A 12,796-nucleotide genomic window follows, 5' to 3' on the forward strand; every position below is an offset into this window, starting at 1 on the left:
AATGCTGCAAGAGCCAGAGCTGGCTTACAGGCTATGCCTGCAGTGATATAAATGCGCTTTAGGTCGGTGTCAATCTTCCTCTCTAAACCATCCTTGAACGAAACGGTATCTTCAAGAGGGAGTGTAACATGCCTGACCAGACGCATTAGTGCCGCATCAATAAGAGGGGCTGAATCCAGATATTTAACGTCTTCACTTTTAAACGGGTACATTTTGGCAATCTTGGAAATCAAGGAGTTCTTCCTCTCCACTTTTCCCCATTCGTCTGAAATAATCTCACCGAGCTCACCCAAGAAGGGGAAATTACTTCCTCTGTTTAGAGAGTGCTTCAACTGGATCTTCCCATTTTAGAGCATCTTTGACCGCTCTGACCAGCTGCGGAACAAGAGAAAAATCAAAACCTGCAGTTGATTCATCAATCTCACTGTCCGAAGACTCACTTGGAGAGACACTGTGTCTGGAGGGACCTGGAATTACAGGGTCTGCGTCTACATCGACTGGAGCTGTAACGGAAGGAGGATTAAACATCCGATCATACTCTGCTTTGTTCAGAGATTCTTGAACCACCTTCCTGACCATTGCTTCCACTTGCTGGTCTCCGGCTCCTCTTTCCTTCATAGCTCTGGAATAACAAGACTCACAGAGAGATTTACCCTCTGGAACGTGAGATTTACAACCCCAGCAGGCTTTCTCTGAGCGGCTGGAACGGTGGGTTGAATGACGACCAGATCTAGATCTTGACCGATCTCTATGGTGTCTGGAGGGTGATCTAGAGCGTCTAGAACTTGACGTAGAATGTCAATGTTGTAACCTAGACTGGTCAGTATCTTTGCGTGCCGACAAATGACGTTCAGACCTAGAAGGGCTAAATAGAGAAGAAAAGACTACAGCAAGAAAAAACAAAAGTAATTACCCAAAATAAAACCACAGAAGGAAATAATATTCCTACCTGCAGCGTAAGGGTTGGCCACTGGGGGGCGATGATACGTCCATAATGAAAAAGTCTGTATGCTGTAGAGATTTGAAATACCATAAGCATCCAACAGGAATCAAATAGTAAAGCTTACTGGCGAACAGAACATACCTCCAATCAAGACACACAGCACACCGGGAAGCCGCCTTTCTCCCGCAGAGCAATCCCAACCATAGCTGTATCTGACAGCTATTTAAATGTTGGTGCTGATGGTGACGTCACCACGCCCCCCGGCATCGGTCAGCGGAGTTCGCGCGCATGCGCGATCACCGCCGTCTTCCGAAAACTGCGCACGTTCGGACCAAGCCTCGATCCGAACGAAGCACGTGCCTGCGCAGAACGAACGGAAGAGGCGGCGGATTGGAACGCAGATGCGCTCCAGCCGCCATACGTACCAGGAAATGGAAAAGAAGGAGATGACAAACAACACACACAAACAGGCTGCCATAATGATAATGATTAAATCGATACGATACCGCCACGGCACGATCCCGATCCATCCTGACTGGGGGTACTCCACCCACTGCACGAACGGGACAACAAAATAGAGGCCTCCTGCTAATAGCAAAGGATGTATGGCCAAATTGCCGCTTGCCTGCCAATGGCAGGTTAGTAAGCTCTTCATGGCATCGCATATATCGCCCGTCTCCACCCGGCTAATAGCTGGGACTGCTGGAATCCATAATCACCCTCAGGATCTTCGTGCAAACAGGACTGGACCGGAACTCTTCATAAGGTAAGCAAACACCTTGGTCCTAGGAGGAGGACAAAAAAGGAACACAGTCTCTGTTCAGAAGCAAAGATTTATGGGAGTGGGGTCCTATGAGGTATGAGAGGCGGGATTAACCCATACGTAGGCTGCCATGGAGTCTGTCAGGAAAGTTATTTGTCTCACACTTTATTCTGTTCTCTATTTCATGATGGAATAATTTTGATTATACACAGGGCAGACCTGGCTTACCTGGTCCAATAGGCCTTGATGGTCCTCCTGGATTTCAAGGAACAAAAGGAGAAAAGGTAATATATGTTTGAAGTATAAGGTCATTGACCCTGAAAAAAAAACTCACTTTTTATTAAAGAATAGAAAAAAATGGTTACACACTGCATTAGTTCATGTTTCTGGTCTGTATGCAAATAACCTTATTGATCTCTTCTGTTACACCTCTGATGTAAGACGAATGATGGGGTTTAATATGTGCACAATAACCAGTGGAAGAACCAATTACAGTTTACATGCTTCACCTTAGTAAAATGTGAACGCTTGCTGATTGCAGTGCTGCATTAGACCCTTCTAATAGAGCAATACACTGCATCTCTACGATATAAATCAGTCACTTGCGAACCCCTTCCAAACATTCTTGGTTCTCAATTACCTTTATAAGGTATCCTTTGTCAAAAATGGGTATTATTTCATTGATTGAATGAAGATATGGAAACATCAAAACAAGTGCAAAAACAAGTAACACAGGGATAATAGAAGTACCGATGTTCTATTTAATTGGCATTATAGTACTGTCATTACATGCATCTCTGTTACAGGGAGAAGCAGGGATTGGTTACCCAGGAATACCAGGTTTGAAAGGAATGCAAGGAGATAAGGTAAGAGTGCATACAAATATCTCCAAGTATAAGAGGTTTTGTATAATGCCTTTCTACAGGAGTTTATGTAATTTATTTCTTGATATGAAGCACACTGTACCCTTTGTCACGGTCACGGGTCAGATTCTAATAGCTACAGCAGTAGAAAGGCTACCACAAACCAGCTGGATAAGTACACAAGCAAGTTACCCTGGTTGATGATGGAGGTTTACCCACATTTCTGGTCTAAGCACTAACTGGTATTCACCAGAGATTCTGATGGTGGAGATGGGTTTTGCTGGGGGTTAGTACCAGGTTGCCGTCCTCAGGATTACCCCACCAGGAGGTGAGCAAGACGGGGTCCAGTAGCAGACATAGCAGGTAAGGATCAAGAAAAAGTGTCATCAGTAAACAAGCCAAAGGTTGGCAACAAGGGGTTGCAGGTTGGGATCAAGCAGAAGCGTAGTTGAGGAACAAACTAAAGGTTGATAAGAAATGGTTGCAGGTTGAAAATAAGCAGAAGCATATTTGAGGAATAAGCCAAAGGTCAGTAACGACTGGTAGTGGGGGAAAAGGACAGCTAAGATATTGGCTGGAAAGAGCACAATAATCTGGCAAACAGCAATTGCAGTGACATGGTTTAAATCAGGAAGTTCATGAGAGGAGCAAGTTCAAGAGACAAGGCTAAATTGTTTTAACCCCCCTGGCGGTATTCCCGAGTCTGGCTCGGGGGTGGAAGTTTTACACCAAAAGCGGTAACCCCGAGCCAGACTCAGGACTGCATCACTGAATCCAGGAGGAGGTTTACTGACCTACTCCCTTGGATCCAGCGATGTCCCCCCCCCGCTGTACGAGCGGCTCGATTCATCACGGAGCCGATCTCCATTCCCTGCGAGTGTTGCGATGCATGGGGACGGAGATCGGCGCCAAATTCAAAAAGTGAAATACACACATTACATACAGTATAATGTAATCTTACAGATTACATTGTTGTATGTAATAATTTCCCATCCCCTTTGTCCCTAGTGTTCTGCCCAGTGTCCTGCATGCAGTTTTATATTATAAAAACTGTTCTTTATGCCTGGAAACTGGAGATTGTCCATAGCAACCGAAACTGTCCCTTTACATCAAAAATTATTTTAGACCAGCTAGAAAACAGTAATAATAAATTGGAATCACTCGCAGAATTGAGCGATAGCGATTTGTGGGGTGATCCGTCATCAAATACTGAAAAGTAATGACAGGGACAATTCTGCAACTGAGCAAATTTCAGTGTTTTTGATTTGATTACATTATTGAATATTTTTTATTATTGTTATATTATTATTTGGTATAATTATTTATAGTTATTTATTATATTATAATTTATGATTTCATTTTTCAAACTTTATCATACCCCGGATGTCTGCTAGACTCTGGTTTGGACAGATTTAAGAGAGTTATTCCTAAGAATTACAGGACTACAATATAAAACGCCAAATTTTCATGCAAAATAATTGTACCACTTTTAGCACCTAAAATTCGAAATAATCATACCGCCAGGGAGGTTAAGCAATCAGAGAGGGAGCTGTCCAGCATCTCAGGTGGCTCAGCAAGAAGAGCATCTGGAGGTTGTGGGTTCAGGTCCTGGTCCTGACACCCTCATATCTAAGTATTATCTCAGCTTAAAATATTTGTAAAGTGAAAAAGTATTCAGTTTGGGATAGACCAGAGCATGGTTAAAACCCCTATTCATTTTTTGCCTACTGTAAGGAAAGCTCCCTTTACTTCCTTTCCTTTAGACACAATAGAGAGTGAGAGAAAATCTCAACAAGGAATTCTCTCATAGACATTTGTCACTAGAACAGTTTTGCCATCAAAAGATTTTTTCTCTCTTTGTGTGCTGGTGACAGGTCAAAATTTGGGATTTGTTCTCATTTTCAGTCCCACTGATAATGCCTGCCAGGACAAACAGTGAAGATTAATCTCCCCAGCAGGAACACATACAGTAATAAAAACTTAACCGGCGGTTTTAACTCAACCTAACTCTATACAAAACTTAAAAGAAAAAGTTATGGCTTTAGATACGCTTTAGCACAGAGACATATATGTAATTACTTGAGCCAGTATTATTGTTTGATTTATAAGCATACTCATGTTATGTGGTACCTACAGTATGTATGTAGATACAGTAGCTCACAAAAGTGAGTACACCCCTCAAATTTTTGTAAATATGTTGTTATATCTTTTTTTGTGACAACACTGAAGAAATGAAACTTTGCTACAATATAAAGTAGTGAGTGTACAGCTTGTATAACAGTCTAAATTTGCTGTCCCCTCCAAATAATTCAACACACAGCCATTAATGTCTAAACTGCTGGCAACAAAAGTGAGTACACCACTAAGTGAAAATGTCTGAATTGGGCCCAATTCGCCATTTTCCCTCCCCGGTGTCATGTGACTCGTTAGTGTTAAGAGGTCTCAGGTGTGAATGGGAAGCAGTTAAATTTGGTGTTATTGTTCTCACGCTCTCAGACTGGTCACTGGAAGATCAACGTGGCACCTCATGGCAAAGAACTCTCTGAGGATCTGAAAAAAATAACTTTTACTCTACACAAAGATGGGCAAGGCTATAAGAAGATTGCCAAGACCCTGAAACTGAGATGCAGCACGGTGACCAAGACCATACAGCGGTTTACCAGGACAGGTTCCACTTAGAACAGGCCTTGCCATGGTCATCCAAAGAAGTTGAGTGCAAGTGCTGAGCGTCATATTCAGAGGTTATCTTTGGGAAATAGACGTATGAGTGCTGTCAGCATTGCTGTAGAGGTTGAAGGGGTGGGGGGTCAGTCTGCCAGTGCTCAGACCATACACCGCACACTGCATCAAATTGGTCTGCATGACTGTTATCCCAGAAGGAAGCCTCTTCTTAAGATGATCCACAAGAAAGCCCGCAAACAGTTTGCTGAAGACAAGCAGACTAAGGACATGGAATACTGGAGCTATGTCCTGTGGTCTGATGAGATCAAGATAGAACTTATTTGGTTGAGATGGTGTCAAGTGTGTGTGGCGGCAACTAGGTGAAGAGTAAAAAGACAAGCATGGTGGTGGGAGTGTCCTGTTCTGGGGTTGCGTGAGTGCTACTGGCACTGGGGAGCTACAATTCATTGAGCGAACCATGAATGCCAACATGTACTGTGACATACTAAAGCAGAGCTTAATCGCCTCCCTTTGGAGACTGGGCCACAGGGCAATATTCCAACATGATAACGACCCCAAACACACCTCCAAGACAACCACTACCTTACTAAAGAAGCTGAGGGTAAAGGTGATGGACTGGCCAATAATTGCTCCAGATCTAAACCCTATTGAGCACCTGTGGGGCATCCTCAAATGGAAGGTGGAGGAGCGCAAGGTCTCTAACATCCACCAGCTCCGTAATGTCTTCATGAAGAGTGGAAGAGGACCCCAGTGGCAACCTGTAAAGCTCTGGTGAACTCCATGCCCAAGAGGGTTAAGGCAGTGCTGTAAAATAATGGTGGCCACACATAATATTGACACTTTGGGTCAAATTTGAACATTTTCACTTAGGGGTGTACTAACTTTTGTTGCCAGCAATTTAGACATTAACGGCTGTGTGTTGCGTTATTTTGAGGGGACAGCAAATTTACACTGTTATACAAGCTGTACACTCACACCTTTACATTGTAGTGAAGTGTAATTTCTTAATTTTTTTTTATATAAAAAGATATAAAATATTTACAAAAATGTGAGGGGTGTACTCACTGTTGTGAGTACACCCATGTATATATATATATAGATACACACAGTATATTATAGATACTGTGTGTATCTATATACATATGTATCTATATAGATAGATAGATAGATATATATATATATATATATATATATATATATATATGGCAAAAAAGGAAAAATGTAATTTGCTTCTATAGGCAACAATTGTTCTTTTGCTGCACATTTTCATAAATAAGGTCTCATATCTCAATATCGGGGCATGTCCTGTGTGTAATATATGGCTGTACCTAATGACATACTATAAAGGTTATATACATTTATACAGTCATACCCCATTTTTAAGTACTCACTGGGGTTTATTTACTGAAGCTGGAAAGTGCAAAATCAGGCTGACTTCTGCATAGAAACCAATGAGTTTCCAGATTGTATTACCAAAGCTTAATTGAACAATCTGGGGTTAGAAGCTCATTGGATTCTATGCAGAAGGAAGCCTGATTTTGCACTTTCCTGCTTTAGTAAATAAACCCCAATGTGTACTTAAAAGTGGGGTGTGCCTGTATATATATATATATATATATATATATATATATATATATATATATATATATATATATATATATATATATATATATATATATATATATATATATCATTAAAAATACAGACATAGAAGCTTTTTATTTACATTATTACTAAAATGACTGAATATGACATTCATACTTCTAATACGTAACAATTGTAGCCATTTATAAAAAGAAAAAAAAACACTGTGTCCTGTAAAAAGGAATAAAAGATAAGTTATTTCTCTTCTATTGTCAAAATTCAGGGAGCCATGGGACCTGTTGGACCACCTGGACCAAAGGTAAATTTGCAAAATTGATACCAATCCTATTGCAGTAGAACACAGACAAATGCTGGATGAATAGGTCAAATACACCTTATATATCCAGAAAACAAATGTCCTTTGTACCTGGTAAAATAAAGCCCCATAGAGAAACACATAATTCGCTGTATGTATTAAGACTTATATAGTTACACTGTGCTAGTCCTTCACTGTACTATATTTGGTTACTCATATTTATTTAGGCCATTTTATTGTGTTTAATGATCTGCTATTGATATATTATCATATCATATATTATATATTTTATTTTGGTTATAATATTTCTCTTATGGTTCTTTCACCATTCAAAAACTATAAATACTGTTGCACTTTTTCCTCATGATAGGAATATATTACCAACAAGAATCATTCCATAAAAAATTAATGTCTAAAATTGGAAATATATTGTTACTTGGTTTTTATAGGGTGTACAAGGCTTGCAAGGGATTGAAGGACAAGCTGGATTAAGGGTAAGAAAAATTACAGCTTTTGTAAAGGATAAAAAAAAAAAAAACTGTTATACTTATCTGCTCTGTGCAATGGTTTGCATAGAGCACCTCTGATCCTTTTCTTATCTGGTCAATTGCTGGCTCTCCTGCCCCCCCCCCCCCCCCACCATTGCTGAGTGCCACCCATAGCAAGCCACTAGCTATGGGGGCATTATTGCATGTACGCTCCCGAGGCCCACTCTGTGTGTCCAAGCCTTGCAAGATGTGTTCTGAATGGCAAATGTTTAGAGTGAGTAACCCCCTGTGTTCAGTATAAAAAAAGGCCAGCACTTGCTGTATGTAGTACAGGATACTACAGCACATTTTTGCATCTCTAACTGAATGTGAGCTACGAAGGATTATATGTAACCAAGCTGAAATAATGTAAGTTTAAAAAAGTTTGGTCCTGGAGTCCAGCTTTATATTAATACATTGTATTTAATGAGTTATGAGTAATGAGACCTCCCATGTTTCCACAAGACCCCTAATATCTGCTACAATATTTGTATCATTTTCTGAGCAATGGAACACTCAACTTGAAGTGCATGCACAAGCACCATCCATGACAGAATCCAATTCTGACCCCCCTCACTTTTAAGCCCCTGCTTTTATTTCTGATTCAGATTCAAAGCCCTCCCAATCTACTCTTGAATAGAATGTATTTAACCACTTCCCACCCGGCCAATGCACATATAAGGCCGGGTGGGAGCCGTCTACTTCTGATAGGACGTTCAGGAACGTCCTTCAGAAGGAGCGGAATCGCGCGCGCGCATGCCCGCGCAGCGGCGCGATCCCGATGTGCTCGTGTCACCCGGACACGGCGCATCTCAGATCGGCAGGAGGGCTCTGTGATTGGCCCTCCTGATCACATGACGGCCGTGTCCAATCACCGTCACCGTCATGTGATGTAAACAGCCAGCCGGTTGCTAGGCAATCGGCTCCTCCTCTCCTCACACAGAAGTCATTGCTGAGGAGAGGAGAGCAGATCGCTGCAGCCGGCTGATGATCAGTGAGTATGAGCTGTTTTTTACAGCTTTTTACTCACTGATCACCAGTCTAGTGTAAACACACAACACACCACACAGTATAAACACAGTCCCCACACATGTCCCCAAAACACACATGTCCCCAAAACATACATGTCCCCAAATAATAAAAACACATGTCCCTAATAATAAAAACATGTCCCCCACATATGTCCCACTAAAATCACATGTCCCAATGATTATCGGCACACATATGTGATCACCTGCACACATATGTACATGATCATTTGCGTACATATGTCCGCAATCACACAAACCAATTATTATACACTTAACGGAATTTTTTTTAATAAAAACATGTAGCAGAATACATTTTGGCTTAAATTTATGACAAAATTTGATTTTATTGGATTTCTTTTAAAATAGAAAAAATAAAATATTGTTTTTTTTCCAAATTTCCACTTTTTTTGCGCTTATATCGCAAAAAAATAAAAAACGGAGTCGTGAATAAATACCATTAAAATAAAGCTCTATTTGTGCGAACAAAATGATAAAAATTTCATTTGGGTACAGTGTAGCATGACCGCGCAATTGTCACTGAAAGCGCTAGAGCGCTGAAAGCTGAAAATTGGGCTGGGAAGGAAGGGGGCGAAAGTGCCCTGTATTGAAGTGGTTAAGCAAGTTCCATATGACTCAAATTTACAAGGTATTGTTCTAACCTGATTGAAGCAGTGCATCTACCCTGCCTTTGGAGGATCAGCCTGCTGTCCCAGGTATGGGGTCTTTTAGAGCTCTTATAGCAGCAAAAACTTTGCCAACTGACACTGTACTTAAACATTCCTCTGGGAGGACTGGAAACAACCTATAGAATCATGGTTCCCTTTTGACAATGTGAGTTAGCTTTTTCCCTTTGAAAAGGATTTGACAGACACTGACAGACATTTGGACTCTACTATTTCTCAGTTTAAATAGCCTGGAGTGATTTTCCATCCCCTGTTGGCATCGATTTAGAATTGTTAATCCATGTTTCTGAGGGTAAAATCTATACAAGAACAGCACTCCATCTTAAGGACAATCCCTTTTTTTTGGATCAAAATTCTAGAGCCCACCAGTTCAGCTGCGATGGCCTCTTGCAAAGGGCTTTTTGGCTTTATGCCTGGGATGTCCAGGTTACACCCAAGGAGTATCTGATTTACTATACCCTTAAAGGTCATTTAAAGGTCATTTCCAATATCTCTGTTGGAAGGAGTGTACACCTGCCTCAATGCAGGAGATCTATGGATGGGACAGAAGAGCCCTATTCTTCATATGGTACTACAGTAGTAGCTCAAAGACAATCACAGTCTACTTCACACTCAAGCAGCAGATCAAGGGAAGAGTAGGCTAGACTTGGGCTTTTACTCCACTTTTCCAAATATTATTTTCCACCGGATATCTTTCGAGCTACTCCTTAGGGGTTTGTTTTATCTCTGGAATTGACCCAGGAGGCATTTCCCTTGTGTTGACCCGTTTAGCTATTGGTCTAAGTTTTTCTCTCCTGTTCAGGTACTTTATTGTTCCACTAACCCAAGATAATTGTGAGCTTGCAAAAAAACTGTAAACCTTAGTGACAAAAAGTGAAGTAAAACAAACACAGTAAAAAATGAAATTAGAGCTAACAGACAGCAGCATCTAAATCAAACAATAAAAAGTGTGCTATCCTTGTGGTAGGTATAAGGGATTAAATCACATAAGAGACACAATAAAAGTGCTTTAAACATATGATGAACTCGTTCTAAATTGACATATCTTGGAAATAAAGTTCATATAAAATAAATGTAAAGACTTTGCAATAAAATATATTAATATATATATATATATATATATATATATATATATATATATATATATATATATATATATATATATATATATATATATATATATATATATATATATATATATATATATATATGTACAAAAAGGTGCTCTTGATTTTATAAAATGATGAATGATGATAACGAATGATGATAACGTGCACTCCTGAATAAAGAGTGCTCACAAAAGCAATCACCACAAGTGATTAAATAAGCTCCTTACTAGCTGCTCTGATCCCACAAGGAGACCATCAGACGCCTTGCTGCATAGCTGCCATATATACCATGATCTTGCATGCAAAGGTTCCATGATCTCCTAAACCAAGATAGAATCCATGGAGGAAGTTAAAGTACAGAGGAAAATCCACATAGTGTAGTATTTCACCAACATTTTAATAAAATGATAAAATCACACTTACATTTTGAAGGAATTACACAGAATGTGTTACAAACAACCAACAGGTTCAAGCGGTCAAGCCAACTTGTGGAATCATGTCATGTGTGAGGCCCCCGTGACTTTATTCCTGTGTAATTCCTTCAAAATTGTGTGATTTTATAATTTTATAAAAAAAATTGGTGAAATACTACACTATGTGGATTTTCCTTTGTACTTTAACTTCCCCCATGGAGTCTATCTTGGTTTAGGAGATCGTGGAACTTTTGCATGCAAGATCGCAAAATATATGGCTGCTGTGCAGCAAGGCATCTGATGTTCTCCTTGTGGGATCAGAGCAGCTGGTAAGGAGCTCATTTAATCACTTGTGGTGATTCCTTTTGGAAGCACTCTTTCTTTGGTGGTGCACGTTATCATTCCTTCATAGCAAAGAAAGAGGGACTATTGACGTTTAGAAAATCTAAGCAACTTTTTGCACATTATACATTGTATATATATTTTTTTGCATACTGTTTGCATATTTTATATGGCCTTTTTTGCACAGATATGTCAATTTAGGATGAGTTCATCATATGTTTAATGCACTTTTATTGTGTCTCTTAAGTGATTTATTCTCTTATGCCTAGCACAAGGATAGCACACTTTTTATTGTTTGGTTGTAGTTAATTATTACACCTTTTTTTGTTATAGTGGATAATTGGTTGTTTTCCACATTGCTAATTGAGTCCCGCCATTCTTTAGGTAGCAGTTAGTGGTAATTACCTGTCCTGGTCCAGAGCACCAGGTAGATTTTCCCCTTTGTCATGGCAATTCCATTTTCAGTTTTTCTTTTGTACAATTGATGATCCATTCAGATACTATATAGTATCCTGGTTTCCACATCTGTCAGCTCACTCAGTGGCTGTTGCTCAATGGGGATAAAGAAAATAAGATTTCATTTTTCTCTAAGTTAATTGAAGGACATACCCAACCCCCCATTTCCACCCCTTGTTATTGGCTTTATGTACTGCTTAGTCACAAACTTTTGAGGCATAAAAGTTGGAAGTAGGGTTACAAAGGGGCTGGCTAATCATTATTTGTTTGCCAGTGGCCCATTCTCTTGAAGGTGCCATTATAACTGAAATGTCTGAGAATATCTGAGAATCACTACATTCCTATGCACCTGAATAAACTGCAAGAAACATATTTTACAGTAAGTACAAAAATCTTCTTTTTCTACCTAGTATTTATGACAGACGTTTAAGTTCATTTGCTGTGATCTTTCTAAGGTGGTATGCTGAGGACTAAACTGGTAACTGTCCTATGGTCTATGGACTGAGCAATACACCTTCTTGTTTTTTAATTGTAGCTTGCTGTTTTCATACCATATGATGCAAAATGTAAAGAGTCTGTTAAGAGACAAAACAGGTTTTATAACCTCACATTCTCATTTAGGGCAAAAAGGGACAAGATGGTGAAAAAGGTGAAAAGGTGAGTGCAGAATAAATTATTTATCATACTAATCTAATAAAGGCCCTGCGGGGAAGAAAACTCTCAGGATCCCCAGGGGTGGTCTCCATCCCACTCCCTCTCTCATCGCCTCTTTTCCCCTCTCTATTCCTTAACTAATTCATTTTCATTCATCCTCTCTACACATTGTTTCTATTCTCTATTTTCTAGCTTATCCTTCCATCCAAGACCAACACCAGCTTTCTGTTATCTACCCTAAAGCCCATAGATAGCATTATTCTTCACTTTGGGCTCTAGGGCAGAAAGTAAAGGAAATTCTTCCTAGAAAGGGCGTGGCAGAGATTCTATTTTGCCAATGTAAGTACAGCTTAAAAACAAAATGAAATACAATTTTTTTGCAAAACAAAAAAGTTTAGAATCTTCTTCTTTGTTGTCCAGCAGTTAGTGA

The 12,796-nt window shown here is 39.8% G+C and overlaps 1 protein-coding gene across 1 annotated transcript in view; it reads left to right on the forward strand.

The window, feature by feature from the left end:
* The window catches only part of LOC143960916 (uncharacterized), a 614,677-nt gene that overhangs the window by 228,649 nt on the left and 373,232 nt on the right, over positions 1-12,796 (forward strand). The window contains exons 38-42 of the mRNA XM_077469935.1: positions 1,919-1,990; positions 2,513-2,572; positions 7,119-7,154; positions 7,601-7,645; positions 12,334-12,369. Coding sequence (XP_077326061.1) covers positions 1,919-1,990; positions 2,513-2,572; positions 7,119-7,154; positions 7,601-7,645; positions 12,334-12,369 — 249 coding nt within the window. The remainder of the gene's footprint in view (positions 1-1,918; positions 1,991-2,512; positions 2,573-7,118; positions 7,155-7,600; positions 7,646-12,333; positions 12,370-12,796) is intronic.

This window comes from Lithobates pipiens, unplaced genomic scaffold (genome assembly GCF_037356315.1).
Source record: "Lithobates pipiens isolate NorthernLeopardFrog02 unplaced genomic scaffold, aLitPip1_a1.2 Scaffold_8, whole genome shotgun sequence".
NCBI lineage: Eukaryota > Metazoa > Chordata > Amphibia > Anura > Ranidae > Lithobates > Lithobates pipiens.